Source organism: Leiobunum rupestre, chromosome 8, assembly GCF_980474605.1.
Source record: "Leiobunum rupestre chromosome 8, qqLeiRupe1.1.hap1, whole genome shotgun sequence".
Taxonomy (NCBI): Eukaryota; Metazoa; Arthropoda; class Arachnida; order Opiliones; family Sclerosomatidae; genus Leiobunum; species Leiobunum rupestre.
In genome coordinates this window covers 38,069,290-38,086,987 of record NC_143391.1, presented here as the reverse complement: position 1 = coordinate 38,086,987, position 17,698 = coordinate 38,069,290, and the positions used below count along the sequence as shown (strand labels likewise).

The window sequence follows — 17,698 nt, the reverse complement described above, 5'->3', positions numbered from 1 at the left end:
TTTGGCCCGAGTTTCGCGTCATTTTGTTTGCTCGAAGACCTATCGGTACGAGCTATTAGTAAGTTTTTAAATTTCTTAAAATTTGTTCAGGGTTTAGCTTTGTTATCCCTTTTCATAATGGACTAATCTACTTATTCGCTAATTTTATCATCCTTTACAATGCAGTCCATAGGTGGTTCCTTTTAACTTATTATAACGACATATTGGATATAATTTTAAGTCTCTATTATGCCCAGTGCTTAACTTGGATAAAAATAAACTGTCTTACCAGAGCTGCGAAAGACATATTGCAAGCTCTTTTATACCCGTCAAGAAGGTGCTGGATGAAATTTTCAAGCCTAATTATAATAAGAACCGTCTAATTATATCTTCCAGGATTCACGATGCGTATAGGGTGCTTTTCATATATTATCTCTTAACTGAAATACATTCTTGTCATTGGTAATGACTGCATGACAAAATATAAAGGACTGCTTATATTTTTGGACAATGATCTGTGGCCCACCCAGGGGGAAGGCATTTTGAATTTTTGGCACTTGTTTTTATTTGCCGTATCTTACACTTCCACTTCCTTCTTTTATTTAATTTTTGGGTGTGCAAGGAGGTTATAAGCAAATGTTTAAAATCAAATTAGAAATAAATAATTAAAAACTTAAATCTATAGAGAAAACAACTCCCGCAAATATATTAGTAAAAAAAGTATAACGTTGTTTCAACCGTTTTTCTCAAAAACGACGTGACGGAAAATTATTAAATAGTCTGGGTATATACAATGCAAGTAATCAATTAAATTGGTAATTTTCGGGAAAATCGAAGCAATTATGTGCGTTTTAGAAAATAGCCATCGCTACCCTCAATTAGTGCGAAAAACATCGTCGGGTATAAAAGTGATTTAAAAACTAGCATAACCGCAGATGCTCAAAAGTAATGCTTTTTTTATAACTAGGACGTTGCAAAAACCGAAAACGGAATTTTCAACAAATACTTGAGCGGAGCGAGATGCAAATTCGGTGGTTAATTAGGCTTAGATTAATTAAACTCAAGTAGAGAAAGGAAAGCGAGATAAATAATTTAGTTTTTAAAGATTACTCTTTATTTCAATTCGTTTGCATTAATGAGTGGAGAAACAGTTATAAGATGCGGGGAACGACTTGCCGGTGTGGAATCTGAGGTCGACGTCGACGTGGCCCATTGTTTAAATGTTCTTTTACGTAAAATTTCAAAATAAATTTTTAAACGTGTTGTTTTTTTTAAATAAAAATATAAATTTCAAAACTTATTTAAACGTTTTGTTTTTTTCGGTCAATAAAAATATAAATTTAAAAATTCATTTAAACGTTTTATGTTTTTCGGTCATTGTCAGCTGTTGAGTCTTTTTAGTTTTACACGAGCCTAGTATAGGCTAGAGTAAAACTCCCGTAGCCGCTACGGTCCCCGCCGCCGCCGCTGCCGTTCGCAAACACGCCGTTTTCGAACGCCACGGTAGGATTCTCATCGTCCGCAATAACGTCGTTCTCTTACGCCACGGTAGAATCCTCCTACGCTCGCGCTTTAAACCAGAGAGGGAAAGGCCGTAGAAAGCTAGCCATATGCTGCTATAGTTATACCAGCTTTTCATCCCTAAAATTCACGCGGTTTAGACAACCAACAACCTTGCAAGTCAGGCAATCGGGATTCGGTGATCTTCTGGCGTTTCCGTCTCTGGCGTTTTGGCGTTTTCGTTCGCACACGGTTTCCGCAACAGCGCTTGCCTCTCGCTTCCATTCGGGTGGGGGAGGGTAAGATATGGCGACTCTCCCACTGAGCGCTCCTATCTATTGTTGGCGACTCTTCGGAGCCCAGCCATTCTATGGAATTTGGGAACTATGCTATCACCTTCCCTGAGCCCCTAGGTGTGAAGGGAGGGGAGGGGGCGGCATGGGTTTTCGTAAGTGCATCTCTAAACGTGGTGAAATCGCTTCTGTTGGTTTTTTAACCCTTTAGCCCAACCACTCTGGGTAATTTTTGAAATTGTCACCCCTATATTTCCCACAAACATATTTCGAGCGGTTCCCATATTACCTACAAAAATATTTCGAGCGGTTTTTCTCGACCGTTTATTTTATTTGTTCATGTTTCCGTTACCGGTTATACTACTATTCGTGTGTTCGTAAAGCTTGGCTCGTGTGAAACTATTATTTGGGACTGTCGGGCCCACTTGTTTCCCCTCTCGTGGCTCCGTCAGACAGCAGTTTTCTGGCGCCGGCTCTTCTGGAGTCGTTTTTCCCCCAACACGACCGATTAACCACTCTTTCCCTTTCGACTCGTTTTCCGAAACCCCCCCCCCCAATTCATCGCAGTGAGAGAATACCAATTTTTTTTAAAGCGCGGAACAATCACCCGTTTTTCCCTCTCGAGTCGTTTTCCGAAACGCCCCTTTTCGTTTCATCCAATAGCTTCTCTAGGACCGGACAGCCACTTTTTCTGCCAGTTTCCACAGTGAGAGCTACGCTCAATAATCAGCTAGGCCCAACCTTAGGCATAAGTCATCGAGCGACTTTTAAAGCCATTAGTTCAGGTGGCCGGGTTACCATGCATAGGAGGGTGGTGGCAAGCCCTTCATGCCACGCGAGCCAACAGCTCCCTACACTAACTATTACCGTTAACCTCCACAAGCTTTTATGGAAGGGGAAACCGAAGAACTCGGGGGGAAACCCCTTAAACCAGTTGGGAGAGAACTTGCAAACTCAACGCTGAAGGAGTTGTTCCGAGTTTTCACCAAGTGCCACAAGTTGGGATCGAACCCGGCTCCTCTTGCTGCGAGGCTAAAGTGCTAACCACTCCGCCACCCCACTTAAGAGAGACTGCTAGTTTTTGTTTATAAATAAACTAATAGGTGGGATTTAAATGTGCAAAGTCTTTATCTTTTCTCTCAAAACAAGTCATGCCGTTACAAAATCCGCTTGGAGTTCCTGCCGAGTTCACGACTAACTTGTCAAGTTCAAACCAATGCAAAAATATTTAGTGAGATATCATTAGGGTTAGATTTATTTCACCGTAATCCCGCGTTGTACCATAATAGCCTATGTTTATCCGTGGAATCTGCCATGTTCAGCATATATAAATATAGGAAGCGTAACGTCCTTGCTCGTATTTCGTTATTCTCGCATATTCGACTATAAATACTTGGTAGATATACTTACGCTACGATCTGGGTTCTGTCAGCTACGCAGGCGACCGTGATAGCTCGTAAATTCAGGGTTTAAAAATTAATTTGGTGAACTTCTCTAACACAATATGAAAAATTTGATTTAATTTTTCATCGCATGTAACCCTGGTTATTGAACCAACACATTTACTGTTAAACTTTCGTTATACCATAAGTAATATAATAACATTAATATAATACTTCCTATTATAGCAAACGCAAATTTTATTTATGATAATCTGTTTCGCCAATAACCGAATAAATCAAAATGTAGCTGGAGCTGTTAGATAGCGACGGCAGAAGCGTCGTCGTCTCCAGTCTTTTAATGGATCCAACCAAGGCTTACAGAAAATTGAAATTCTTAAAAAAGTAAAAATTTTGTTACTTTGACTTTTATTAATACTTGGTTCGTTACTGAAGTTTTTTTCCAAGCTGAAACCTAAACGAGTTTTCGCTCGTGTTTATCGGCATCAAACTATCTTTGCAGTAATTTTGGCAACAAAGGCAGGAGAAAATTACGAGTTCTATGTTCTTGACAGATTATCATTACCAAACAAGTTTCAGTCATTAATATTTGTAATTACGTTACTTATGGTTATATTAATTTTAGTACATACCGATTTCGCGCATTAAGAAATACATCTAGGATAACAAAATTTTGGTTTGTTTCGTCCTGAAATTAAATAAAAACAAATGAACCACTAAATGTGTAATAAAATCTTTTAATTTAAAAAGCGACGACTAGTTTCGCTAACCCATTCGTCGGCAACTCGGTTTTATATCACCTTCGTTCCGGTTATTTTTTTTGTTTAAGTTACAAGGACGATTTTTTTTGTGTACAAAACTAATTTTAAACATTTTATAAATATTTTTTAAACATTTCTAAAACATCTTTAGACATTTTTTAGACATTTTAAACATTTTAAACGTTTTTTCATTCATTTTAAATACAATTCTAGACAATTTCCCATTATTTCCCCCCCCCCCTTTTATAATTTACAATTTTTTATCCATGTTTGCGCTACGTAACATCCGGGACCGTTATCTTTATTTAATATATTACTAGGGTTATTTTTTATTTTTTCATGATTTCAATAGATTCTCTGACGTTTAGATTTTGTTAGTTAGCTATTCTACTTAAAATTTTAACATCTTCAAAGCGTATTACATGTTTTTCATTGGCAACGTGTTCGGCTAGGGCTGATATCTGGATTTTATTGTTTCTAACATAGCCTTTATGGTCATTGAGTCTAACTTGAAGGTTGCGTTTAGTTTGGCCTACATATACTTTATCGCAACTGCAGGGGATCTCGTATACTCCGTAGTGTTCTAATAAGTTTATTTTATCCTTAATCGGTGGGAAGTTATTAAGAAAAAAAAAACTAACCTGAACGAAGGTGATATAAACCCGAGCTACCGACGCACCAGAATTAGACCTGAGGAAGCCCCCGAATGGGTTAGCGAAACTAGTCGTCGCTTTTTAAATAAAAAGATTTTATTACACATTTAGTGGTTCATTTGTTTTTATTTCATTCGTATGTGTAAGATCCGTTCGAAATTATAATTATAATTGTTTCGTCCTGTTCTTTGGCGATGGTCGTAAATATAAAATACCCAACTTGATATTATTAATTTTGGAAATACACCATCGGACCTATCAGATAACACCAATCTTACACTTGCGAATTAGTGCAAATAGAGCGCGCTATGGTGTGTTTACAGCGCACAATACAAGGACCATACAAAACAAGGTTATATCAAGAAGCTATATTTACACTTGAAAAGACTAAGAACCGTTTCCCACCGTGCTGCGAAACGGGCGGGGGTTAAGCTACGTCAAATGTAAGCCGTAGCTCTTTTTTCAAATTTATTGGTTGTCTGCCGTCGCTAAGCAGACGCGGCTCGGGAAGGAGACGAAGGGCACTGACTCAGAAAATAAGAAACTCCGATGAATTTTCACGCTGAATATAATAATAATAATAATCAGCTAATACCCAAAGCACCACTTTTAATGCCGTTATGCGAGACTTTTAATGCCGTTAATTCAGGTATCCGGGTTACAATGCATGGGAAGGTGGTCGCAAAAACTCCATGCCACGCGGCCCAACAGCTCGATACACGAATTATTACCGTTAACCCCAACAAGTTTTTATGTGAGGCGCTTTACGAAACTGATTGAGGTAAGTGAATTTCTATTCGAAACAAGGTTTAATATCGACTACGCGCAATTTTTTGGTTAATTATTTACAATTTCTGTGAAACCGGTTTTGATACCATCAAAGAAAATCGCGCGATGGCAGATCAACAAACAACCACGCCTCTAGGCTACACTGAGCTTTAGTAAGCCCAGCCTGCACTACGTTACTGTCCTAGGATTGGTGTTTTCTAGCTAATCTGGCTTCCTAAGCTTTAGTCTACTCAGTCTTATCGATAGTCCCCCCCCCCTCCTTGACCTTCTTCAAGACTAAAGTACTAAAGCTACGAGTCAACTTACTGGAGTTTGGGATTTTAGCAGAAAATAGTGGATACTGAACATGTTGCAAAAGGTACAAAACAACTACGAGATATATATTTAATGCACGATTTTAATGTTTTACGAGGGTTTGTGGTCTATTTCATGCACTAGAAGAAGCACGCTTTTTTTAAATCAATTTGGCGCGGGAGGACTATTTTTCCGCCTTCCCTGTTGGTCCGGTGTCATCAAACGGTTAGGATATCTGACTCTCACTTACAAATCCCAGCATTGGAAGCGATCGGTCAGAAACTATTTAATCTAGAGTTTTTAAATTGTCTCGGCACCGCGTAGATTTGTATTATTTCTAACTTTAATATCAAATAAGTGGTCAACGTTTTTACTGCACAGTTAGTAGACTACACTATAAGAGATAATTTTTATCAGAACGAGCTTAAAGAGAGAAAAAAAAATTGAAACTCACTAATGGCACGACAATGTAGAAAATCCAACTGGAATCGATATTTTTATACATCTCGCAATAGGATGGGCAATTTGAATTTTCTAAGACGTTTTAGACTGTCGCGCTGCAAGTGAGTAAACACGTAAGCTTGTCCTTCTCTTCTAGGGTTATACTCCCTTTAACATAAATAGAATATAAAGGTCTCTAGAACCGAGGCTACAGTCAACAACAACGACGCGTCGTAACAGAACCAGAAAGCACTGACAATGTGAGTGTACTGGCATTATTATCCGCTTTTGGATTAAACCATGGAAATGTTAATACAGTTATCCAAGGAAAACCTCGAAAGCTACCAAAATAGAAAACAGAGGAATTCTACAGTGTAAGCCGCTTAGCGACAAAAATAGCCTTGAATTTGCGCGAAAGAAATTTTTTATAAGAGGAACTGCATTCACGTGGGACCTCCAGACTTTAGCTCCACCCTTACATCTATCGTAGATGAATCAGGGTGTGGTCACTTCCAATCGCTTGGGTCAGTGTAAGAAGATACGATATCATTTTTACCACCAGGAAAGACTTTGAGAGCTCAGCAAGACACTGCGTGTGTGTAGTTGGTATATAATGACTAAAATGTCTAATACGTTCGATTTTTCTAAATCTTATGATCACATTATTCAAATTTATCAAAATAAATAAAATTAGTATTTGTAATATAATTTAGAATGAGTGATAATATCTTTCCATTTTAGGTTTCAATATAACCAGCTTGTGATCGATCGATTGAGAAAGTGACGCGAAATCGCCTCGCCATCAACCTGAAACAATGTCAAACACAACTATGAACATTCGTCCCAATTCTTCAAATATTTCTCAAAGCGACTCTAATTTGGTTATATACATTACAAGAGGACCAGAGGATGACGCTCCCCTATCGTATCCAAGACTGAAGGACATTCAGAACGCAATTCACGCGGAGCTGGACATCGTTTCGATCGGCATTCCTGCGTTCCTGTATCTGGCGTTACTGGTCTTTGGAATAATCCTCAACGCGATTAACATTTTTGTTTTCACGCGACCGTGCATGAAATCTACGACAAGTTTTCTGCTGGCTTGTTTGGAATCCATAAATATAATTATATTCGTGACCTTCATTCCTGACACGATTTGGCTATTACGCCCGGACATACTTCTCTCGTATTGTTACGCTCTAACTCAATATGTGTTCATCTGCCTCATAGCTTTCGCGGTGAACGCGTCCAACTGGTTGACGGTGACCGTAAGTCTTTGGCGTTTCATGGCCGTAACATGGCCTTTATCTTCGCCTACAATTTGCTCTAAGCGAAGAGCAAAGCTAGCCGTCATTTTAGTTCTCATTTTGTCATTCGGCATATTTATAATAGCCGTGTTTGGAAACGAAATTCATAAGACTAGAGAAATAGTCGTGTTCGATCTTAACGCAACAACGGGTAGAAACGTAACTTTACTAATCGTGCATAACACTAACTTCGGAATTGAGTATATGCCCTTGGTGATCTTTTTCATTACGTTTGTTCCCTGCGGCCTGACAATTGTCTTCACGGTACTGTTATTGATCAGCCTTAAGGTAGCGAGTATGAAGAGGTCTACTCTTACGAAAAATACCTTGAAATGCGCGTTACGAGGGCGTAAGATTTCTGAACGGTTGAGCAATACGCCAAGTAGTGAGAAGAAGATTACGGTGACGTTGCTACTAGTTTGTTTGCTTTCCACTTTGGCGTACACTCCCGATTCCATCGTCAACACGGCATTACTCTTCAATCTAGAAAGCCAATTTCACATCGCTTTTATAAAGAAACTGGCTTATTCTCGAATAGGAATTCTGATTTCAAATTGCCTAACGTTTGTCGTTTATTTTTCTATGATTGATGGGTTTAGGAGGACCATTTTCAAAACGATCTACGACAGTTAATAGCAAAACTCCCGCCAGTATCGAGATTGGTTTGTTCCTCATCTGAACGTGCAGCTGACTTGATTTTCTAAAGACTGTACTGAAACATATATTGACTAGCTTGTCAATATGCTATTAAATCAATATTACACCTAAGAAGATACTAAGATAAACATTCAAATTCTCGAGTAATAGAAAGGGCTGTCGCGAGATGCTTTGACACTGCAGAAAAATGTTTTATGTAATTCCTTTCCATTTCATAAGCCACCGCGGGAGTCAGATAAGAGTGCATTTTTTTACGCGGAAAGAGGGGAGAGTCGTGCTAATTTTACCAATGAAGAAGCGAGTAACGCCGTCAGTAGAAGCGTTTGTGCATCATAGGTAATCTTGGCAATGCCTAGGACTTCGTACTTATTGGAGCCTAGCAGTACACGATCAACATTTCTATAAGATGGCTAATCAGCAATTATCATTAACTTTTTGTGTAATTACGATTAAACGCAAAGAGTGGACGTCTTTTAGGGTTGCTATGATATTCCTCAAACTCAGGTGTGGTCCTCTAAAAACGGAACGTATTTTAATAAAATTAAAATATTAAACATTTTCTGTTTAATTAATTTAGTAATCTATTAAAAATGAGTAAATTATAAAGTTAGTATTTTACTACAATTAGGCAATTACATTTTTTCAAACCAGTTATTTAGTAAAACCGTTTTATAAGTTCTAATTTAAAAATCCATTATAAATGATTAAATTAGATATTAGTATTTTAATACAGTTAAACAATTAAAATTTTTCTGAAACAAGTAAATTATAAAACCGTTTATTTTTTAAGTTGTTAATTTAGTAATTCATTAAAATTTATTAAAAAAGTATTTTATTTACTGCAATAACTACTTTAGTAACTTTTTCAAGTTAACGATTTGCTATAATAGCAACTTATTATTATATAAAAATCAAAATTTAGTAATTTGCAAAATTTGTAATTAAGTAAGTTACTAATTTATTTCAATAAGTAATTTGGTATTTTAAAATTGTTAGTAATTAAGTTTTATACAAAAACCATAACTTAGTATATAAAAATGCTTAAACATTTTCCATAAATGGAAAAATTAGCAATTAATTTGAGAAATTAAGTTACAAAAATGAGAAATCAGAAATTAGCTCCAAAAAGTTGTAATTTAGTAATTTACCAAAACATTATTATTAATTGCATATTTAAGAATTTGTTTATTTTCTTAGTGGATAATACGCAATTTGCTTCGTTACTAAAGTATTTAGTAAATTAATTTCCTTTATAGTATTTCTAATTTAACAAAATAAACAATGAAATTCCATAAAACGATACCAGAAGCTTTTTTCAAAAACCTCAATTTGCCTAGGCACTCACAGACGCCAACATGTCGGCCAGCCGTAATATACGTTCCTCGTCGTATGTGTTAATCTACTTCCCCAGGCATGTCTAAAAACATTATACTCAAAATTTTATATCAGAAAGGGAAACCCAGTATCGTGTAAAACCACGTACAGCGTCATTTAGTACAATACTTAATGGTATTATGTTACTTCTGATTGAACGTTACACAGCTTCATTTAAGGAACGTTACACAGCTTCATTGGAAATTATACTTATGAATGTAAGTTACATGGCTTCATTTAGTGTCATATTTATCGATATTGTTACTTATGATTTTCCTTCCACGTTACGTGTCAGGCTATGATAGAGTCGCAGAATATTTTGAAAATTAATTTGCAAAAACATTGTACGATCGACAAATCGGCTCAATAGGGACGATAGTTTTCGTACGTCTGGCAACGCTGCCCTTTATAGCCATTTCGAGCAAGCGCATTGAGAAACCAAAGGGGGGTCAGAGGAGAACCAGGGAAGACCAGAGCTAGGAGTTCCAAAACACAAAAACTAAGGTATCTTCGAAAGTTAGCGTAAACTCTCTCTCTCGCACGCAGAGAGGGTCGCGAGCGAAACCCACCAAGTCCAAGCGGGTCTCGACCAAGAAGATGTTTGAAAACATTTATCTACGAGTTAAAATTGATGACGTCACCCAGATGAGCCTCCGTTGATTTTCAATACGATATCCTTTGGGTGACGTCATGATTTTACCTAGCAACCCAAAAGCCGTAATATTTTGATAAAAAACCGTGCGATCGAGGCAACCTTTAAGTTCCCTTTTTTGCGAACCTTGCACCAAGTCTAGTTTTAAAAAAATATATTCACTCGACGCTAGCACCATCTTTAATGCTGTCGCGGCACAAAACTACTACTACTATTTCGATCATAGCAATAGTCCCATATATATACGGTTGTATTTTTTGTTCGAGCAAGGGATTTTTTACAAAAACTACTTAAGGTACAAATTAAAAAAATTTATGGTAAAGTAAATTTCATTGTTTTCTGAAAACAAATATGCAAGGATAGTGATCTCAAATTCCAAATTAGGCCAAACCACTCCACGAAACCTAGGTTTTACATTACCAAACTGTTGAAAGTTACTGACTGTAATTCTTAGCAGAAGGCGATCAATGAAGACATTAAGTAAAATTCAACTAATAATTTATTACACGGATTCAATCAGGTAATACTGGACACAATTTCAAGGAGGATTTATGATTATATATTAAAGTTTAAAAAAAGCGGCGATTACAAAAAACTATTATTAAACAATAATAATTAAGTGTAGTTCGATGATAAAAAACGATTACGTTCTCAACATTTCGGCCACCTTAAAATATAGGTCTTAATTTAAGTTGTCATGTTGATTTAATGGCCCCACGGAAGGAGGCATAATTTAACTACCGGACGTTTCAGTTCACTATCGGATGTTTTGATTGTCACCACTCGAACCAGTTCGTCTTGTCCTGGATGTAGTCGAGTCACACGAGCCATTTTCCACTTTGTCGGTGCCAGTTCTTCTTGAACAAGAACCAGATCCCCGATTTGCAGGTTCCTTACTGGTTTGGTCCATTTAGGGCGTTTGTTGCAATTGCGATAAATATTCGGCTTGCCACAGTTTCCAGAAGTGCAGCAAAATTTGAGTGAGATCAGCTTCCGGAATAGCGGTGAGTGCGTCCCCAACAAGAAAATGATCAGGCGTTAGAGCAGCAAGATCATCAGGGTCAGACGTCATCGGGATCAGCGGCCGAGAGTTAAGGCATGCTTCTATTTGGCGTAAGAGGGTTTACATTTCTTCAAAATTCAATTTAGTTTCCCGAATTACTCGTCTCAAGTGATGTTTAACTGATTTAACTCCAGCTTCCCAGAGTCCTCCAAATTTGGGTAAAGCTGGAGGGTTGAAATGCCAGGTGATAAGTTCACCAGTCATCGATCTCATAATGGATGGATCCTTCGATGTTCTTGCCATGACCTTTATATAATCCTTGAGTTCCCGGGTTTCTCCTATAAAATTTTAACCTCAGTCGCTATGAAAATCAGAACATCTACCCCGGAGAGTGATGAAGCGTTTGAAGGCGGCTAAGAAGGCTTCTGTGGACAAGTCACTAGCTAATTCCAAATGTAGGGCTCTTGTCGTAAAGCAAACAAATAGACAGATATAGCCTTTGAACGTCTTGCAGTTTCTTCCCTTCATGATTTTAAGGTTGATTGGTCCAGCGTAGTCTACGCCACATCGATGGCCTAAGGTGGTGCCTTGGGTATTAGCCTAGCTGATTATAGTCGACCGGGATAAACTCGAAAGACTGGTGAAATTGTACTGCATCGCGGAGACCCAGAATCCAGTACCTTGTTTGTAGTGATGTCACCATTAACTGGATACCGCCGGACGTGCTCATGTCTGATAATGAGGTCAGTTAGTTTACCTTGTCGAGGAAGGATGATGGCATGTTTCTGAGATACAGGAATTTTTGCATGACGGGGGCGTCCTCCAACTCTCAATATCCCTTCGTCGTCAATAAACGGGTTTAGTGGAAGCAACTTGTGTGAAATGTAGAGGTTCCAAGCTTGATTCTTTCAGAAGGTAAGTTGAGCGGAACAGGTACTCTCCAACATTAATCGTAAGAGGGATAGCCTAGGAATTTCGATGACATTAAAGACAATGAGTTTAAACTAAATAAAACATTTATTTTAGTAGCAGGTAAATCACAATCATTGAATTCGAACTGATTAATTTAGAATTTTGTATCGTATTATTTACATAGCATAAAATATATATTTTTGCCGATAATTTGGCGATTGTCAAGTTTTTTATTCAGATATGCTAACAATAAGATTTTAATGACGCATTAAATAGAAAAAAAGGGAACGCGAAAGATCATTTTTTAAGTCTATTTTTAACACACTCCCCCGGATGATGTTTCGTGTTGAGATTTGCCGTCCTTCAATTCCATTGGGTAAAGTAGTTGTACTGGTCGACGGAGAGATCCCTTTGCTGTTTTTAGTAGACAGGCTCGAACTTTCCCGTCTCTGCCAGGGTAGAGTTTTTCGATTCGTCCCATTTTCCAAAGATGTCGAGGGTTTTTGTCTTCGTAGATCAGAACTAGGTCGTCAACTTGAAGATTTCCAGTTGGTTTTGGTTTCGAAGAGATATGTGCAGAACGAAGCTCGAGAAGATATTCGCTCCGCCAACGTCGCCAGAAGAAGTTCAAGAGGGATTCTCGGTACAGCCATCTTTTCTTCATCTCGTCTCGTACTGAAATCTCCTTGATTTTGATCTTTGGCGGGAGGGAATTGAGACGTTGGCCGATGAGTAAGTGTGACGGCGTCAATGGGGAGGGTTCAGATGGGTCGCTGTAAAAATACGTTAATGGTCTTGAATTAATATTACCTTCTATTTCTATCTAGTTCTTCATAGCTGACTCGTGCACGACCCAAGGTTTTCTTTAAGCATGATTTCACAGTTTTTACCAGTCGCTCAAAGAACCCTCCCCACCATGGAGCTCTTTCGACGTTGAATTTCCATTTGATGTCAGCGGAAATGAAAAATTCTTTTAGTTCTGTCTTTGATATGTTTTTCCAAAGGATTTGAAGTTCTCCGTTCGCTCTTTTAAATGTTTTTGCGTTATCGGAGAATATTACTTCACATATACCTCTTCTGCTGATGAATCTTTTCAACGCAAGGATGAACGTTAGGTTGGTTATAAGTTCCAGATGGACGGCTCGGCTGACCGCGCATGTGAATAGAGTGACATACGATTTTTCCATCTTTGTTCCGTTTTTATTTTCCTTCACGTATATCGGACCCGCGAAGTCGATGCCAGTCACTTGAAATGGAGCTGATTCTACGATACGGTCGCGTGGCAACGGTGCTGTTTCTTGTGTGGCGGCTTTTGCTTGAAGGTTTCGGCAAATCCAGCATTTTGATAGTAGTCCTTTAACTATTTGCCGTCCTTTGGGAATCCAGAAACGATCTCGAAGATAGCTCAATGTGCTGGTAAGACCCATGTGAAACTGCTTCTCGTGACTGTTGTAGATGAGAAACCTTGAAGCCGAATTTGGATTGATGTAATCTTCCTCCCACTCTCAAGATCTGATGGTCGTCTAGGAAAGGATTGAGATTCTTTAATTTTGAATCGTCTTTGATTTCTTTTTTGGAAATAAGGCTTTGGATTTCGTTGGAATACGTTTCTTTTTGAGTTTGTTTTATCCAAAACGTTTCGGCGGCTTTTATGTCGTCTGATTCTAACTCGTTGCTGCTACGACGATTGTTCTTATATCTCAGGTTATGTAAGTACGCAGTGGAACGTAGAAGTTGGTTGAGTGCGCTGAATCGATTGACGTTTATGATCGGTTCTTCTTCTCGAACTTGACAGGCATTTTGAATGATTGTAGTTGTCTCAGTTTGTCTAAGTTCTGGATCTTCGGGTTCTTCCGATGGTCGAGCTGGTTGAGATTTATTCGTCCATTTTGTGTTAGGTTTTGAGAGGAAATCAGGGCCGCGCCGCCATTTTTTGCTTATTAGGAGTGCGTCGATCTTCATTCCTCTGCTGACGAGATCGGCTGGATTGTCTCTTCCTGGTATATGGAACCAATGAATAGGCTCGGAATTGGACTGTATTTCGATAATACGATTTGAAACGAACGGTTTCCAGTTTGCGGCTTTATCTCGGATCCAATGGTAAACAATTGTGCTGTCTGTCCAAAAGTATTGATTCGGTTGATCGTTTTTGAAGCATTCAGCGACAGATTTCATGAGACGGGCTCCAACGACCGCTGCTAGGAGTTTCTTGAGTGGGGCGACTCGTGATTTAGCAGCGACGATTCTGACATCGAATACGTCGTTGGGAAATGCTGACCTTAAATAGACGACAGCGCCGTAGGCGGTTTTGCTGCCGTCGGTGAAGCAGTGAAGTTCATGAAAGAGTCGTTGATTCTTTGGTAGCGAGTGGTAACATCTCGGGATTTGGATCTCGTTAAGTCGTGGGAGGTCCTGACACCAGTCATTCCATTTTTTTAAAAGATCGTCGGATAATGTTTCGTCCCAGGCGATTCCACGTTCCCACATCTCTTGGAATAGACATTTGATGCGAATGACGTATGGTGACAGGAAACCGATTGGATCATATATACGAGAGGCGGCTTGAAGGACGAATCTCTTTGTATTTTTCTTTCCATGTAGATATGAAAGAAGTGGCGTCACATCGAATCGGAATACGTCTTCGTTCGGTGTCCAAACTATAGCAAGGACTTTGAGAAGTGTGCAAGTGGGTTCGACAACTTCATTTTTTGTCAAAATCGTTTCTGAGGGGAATACTGTTCTCCGTCGATTTTGCAGTTCTTTGGAATTGGATTTCCATTTTCTGAGTGGCATTTTCGCGGAATTTAGGATCTTTTCAGCGTCTTTCGTAACTTCGAATGCTTCGTCTACGTTATCCGCTCCTCCAACCCAACCGTCAACGTAAAATCATTTCACTAATAGTTCGTAAGCTTCCGGATACGTATTCTTGAATTGACGAAGATGTTTCTTGATTGTACTGGCAAGTAGATACGGACTGGCGTTGACCCCAAATAAGACTCGTGCCATACGTAAGATAGTGAACTTGAGACGTTTATCATCATAAATGTTGCCTTCGACCCATAGAAATCTTGCGACGTCTTTGTTCTCTTCCATTAGACAAATTTGCAAATACGCCTTCTCAATGTCTGCCATGAATCCAATTGAAAATCTTCGGAAGCGAATAAGTATTCTCAGGAGGCTTGGATTCAGATTAGGTCCAGTATACAAACAGTCGTTGAGAGACAAACAGTTCTTGGCTTTCGAGGAAGCGTCGAAGACGATTCGCAGCTTTGTCGAGACTCTGTCATTCTTCACTATTCCTCGATGTGGTATATAATATACTTCAGTTGTTGCGGCAGATTCTTGAACCCTTTCGACAATGCCTCGTTGTAAGTAATCATTGGTGACTTCTGAGTATTGACCGTAGTACGTGGGATTATTTTGAAACTGATGAATCAAATGTCGAAATCGGCTTGCCACCACATTGTAATTATTGCTCAGATATTCACGTGACCTTTTCCATGGTAGTTGGACTTTATATATTCCATATTTTCCTTGGTGGATGTGATATTCAAGACTTTGGAGTACTTCCTTCTCGGATTGATCTGTCTGAGCGTTGTCAACGATTCTAAGAGCTTCTATGTCCCAGAAGGATTTCAGCTGTTGAGTGAGTTGGATTTCTTCGACGGTCTCCGCATGATTGGCTAGTATGATTGAATGTTGAGATACTCCGACATTTATAGAAGAGATCGCTGTGGGTCCGTGAAGCGTCCAACCCAGTATGGTATGTACGGCGGTTAAGGAATTTGAAAGTAGTTGTACTACTCCATTAATCATTTTCCAATAGACATCGATGCCAATGAGAACTGTTATTCCTTTTGAAGCGCTGGCTTGGTTCTTAGTCTGGTCAGCTAGCTGAAGGCCTCTGACTGCCATTTGTTTTCTGATTTCGTGACTAGGAACTTCGATAAGAGCACTGCTGACTTTGGGTGTTTCAAGAGCTTCAACAATGATCAGTTCTGAAAGGTCGACGCTCTTCAAGGTTAGGCGTACTCGTTTTCGGCGTTGAGGGACGGCGTTCTCGCCTTCGAATGCTTGAATGGAAATGGTTTCGACGCCAACTACTGGTAGATTTAGATACTTCGATACAGATTCTTTGATGAAAGTTCGAGTACTTCCTCCATCGAAGAGACATCGGACAACTTACTCTCGCTCGTCAGATTCGGCAATGGCGTATGCAGTTTGGAGGAGAGGGGTGACTGTTTTCACGTTAACGTCTTTAGGTGTCGTCGATGAGTTATCGGATATTGGATACCTTGAGGGACAAATGCTCTCGTGGTGGCGTACTTGGCAGAATTGACATTTAACTTTCGATCGGCATTTCTTAGATAAATGGCCTCTTTTAGCGCAGACGAAGCAATAACCCATTTTCTTAAACCTTGCTTGCCTTTCTTCACAGTTTAGTTCTTTGCATTCTTGGAATTCATGATTTTTGGAACAACAGAACAGGCATTGTGTGTTTTTCATCTTAACCTCTTCGATTTGCATATTCAAAGCGGAAGCAGATGTGTAATTTTTTGAACTTCTGTATTGATTTCTATCGTCACGTCTTCCCCAAGAGCTAGCCTTGTAATCATTGGAAGTGGAAGGTGACGGCTCGTGGTCTCGACTGGTTAAGGAAAACGTTCTCTCTCTACTTTCAATTTCTTTTTGTAAAAACTTTAGAAGTCTGTCAACATTCCACTCGGCGTTTGATTCGGAGTAACGACTGAATTGTAAGATAATTTCTTCCGGAATGCGTTGCATCAGGATCGGACACAGTAAAGTTCCATACGTATCGGATTCGACTCCCAGAGATGCCAGACTTCTTACTTGCAACTCGCAAGCGTCGTATAATCGTCTAAGACCAGAAATGTCTTTCACTTGTTTAACTGGTTGTAGATTGAGTAACTTGTTCATATGAGTGTTGATGACTAGGTCTGTTCTTCCGAAAGGTTCCTTTAGTATTCTCACCGCTTCTTGGTAATTTTCATTGGACAGAGACAATCCTGAGATGACATTGAAGGCAACTCCTTTTAGATAAGTTTTGAGGTACGTGAATTTGTCCGTGTCTTCAATATCAGTGTCGTGAATAGCGGCTTTGAATTGTGACCAGAACCCTTGCCAACTGCTAGCGTCTCCGTCGTACTTTTCGATACACTGAGAAAAAAAATCTTGTTAAATTTACAGGAAACTCTTGGACTCCGGTGAAGCCAAGAGGGTCCCGTAAATTTTACAAGTTATGATGTTATCTGATAATCCAAATTCGTAGGTGTAAATTTTACTGACAATATATTGGTCAATTTAACAAGACCTTGCTTGTATTTTTAATTATAAATCCTGTTAATATAACAATCCAGATAATGTAAAATATACAGGTTGGCGGTAAAATTTATCAAATACCATTTATTAAAATTTCAACTATCTTGAAGTAGTTTTTACAAGAGGATCAGTAATACTAATGTGAACAGAAACTAATTTTTACGGTTCCCCATGTAAAATGTACATTAGGTATTATGGTTAAATTACACGGTAAATAAAATAGGTCTTGCAAATCTATTTAAATTATCGTTGAAAAAGTCCATTTTACTGACAATATATTTGTCGATTTAACAAGACCTTGCTTGTATTTTTAATTATAAATCCTGTTAAAATAACATTCTAG

At 38.7% G+C, this 17,698-nt stretch overlaps 4 protein-coding genes across 5 annotated transcripts; 1 reads left to right on the top strand and 3 right to left on the bottom strand.

The window, feature by feature from the left end:
• The first annotated feature begins 2,499 nt into the window (after positions 1–2,499).
• On the top strand, positions 2,500–8,831 carry LOC149933352 (uncharacterized). Of its 2 annotated transcripts, none has more exons than XM_090155605.1 (2): positions 2,500–3,556; positions 6,852–8,831. In XM_090155605.1, exon 2 carries the CDS (start codon positions 6,926–6,928, stop codon positions 8,048–8,050), a length of 1,125 nt encoding a protein of 374 aa, XP_090011731.1. In that variant the 5' UTR covers positions 2,500–3,556; positions 6,852–6,925; the 3' UTR covers positions 8,051–8,831. The 2 variants fall into 2 exon arrangements, with proteins under 2 accessions (XP_090011731.1, XP_090011732.1); XM_090155606.1 differs by lacking the exon at positions 2,500–3,556 and adding an exon at positions 5,354–5,367.
• Positions 8,832–12,331: 3,500 nt separating this feature from the next.
• On the bottom strand, positions 12,332–12,679 carry LOC149933351 (uncharacterized). Its single transcript, XM_090157278.1, has one exon. It carries the CDS (start codon positions 12,677–12,679, stop codon positions 12,332–12,334), a length of 348 nt encoding a protein of 115 aa, XP_090013404.1.
• A 692-nt stretch (positions 12,680–13,371) lies between these two features.
• LOC149933350 (uncharacterized) lies at positions 13,372–14,808 on the bottom strand. The gene has a single exon (XM_090157277.1). It carries the CDS (start codon positions 14,806–14,808, stop codon positions 13,372–13,374), a length of 1,437 nt encoding a protein of 478 aa, XP_090013403.1.
• Positions 14,809–14,901: 93 nt separating this feature from the next.
• On the bottom strand, positions 14,902–16,178 carry LOC149933349 (uncharacterized). Its single transcript, XM_090157276.1, has 2 exons — positions 16,136–16,178; positions 14,902–16,088 (listed from the first exon to the last, which is right to left on the bottom strand). Exons 1-2 carry the CDS (start codon positions 16,176–16,178, stop codon positions 14,902–14,904), a joined length of 1,230 nt encoding a protein of 409 aa, XP_090013402.1.
• Between the last annotated feature and the right edge of the window lie 1,520 nt (positions 16,179–17,698).

Excerpts from the sequence above, each read along its gene's own strand:
- LOC149933350 (XM_090157277.1), bottom strand. The coding sequence starts at position 14,808 with ATGCCACTCAGAAAATGGAAATCCAATTCCAAAGAACTGCAAAATCGA.
- LOC149933351 (XM_090157278.1), bottom strand. The coding sequence starts at position 12,679 with ATGAAGAAAAGATGGCTGTACCGAGAATCCCTCTTGAACTTCTTCTGG.
- LOC149933349 (XM_090157276.1), bottom strand. The coding sequence starts at position 16,178 with ATGGAGGAAGTACTCGAACTTTCATCAAAGAATCTGTATCGAA. Across the intron at positions 16,089-16,135 it reads ATCAAAGAATCTGTATCGAA|CATTCGAAGGCGAGAACGCC; the intron begins GTATCTAAATCT and ends TTTCCATTCAAG.
- LOC149933352 (XM_090155605.1), top strand. The coding sequence starts at position 6,926 with ATGTCAAACACAACTATGAACATTCGTCCCAATTCTTCAAATATTTCT.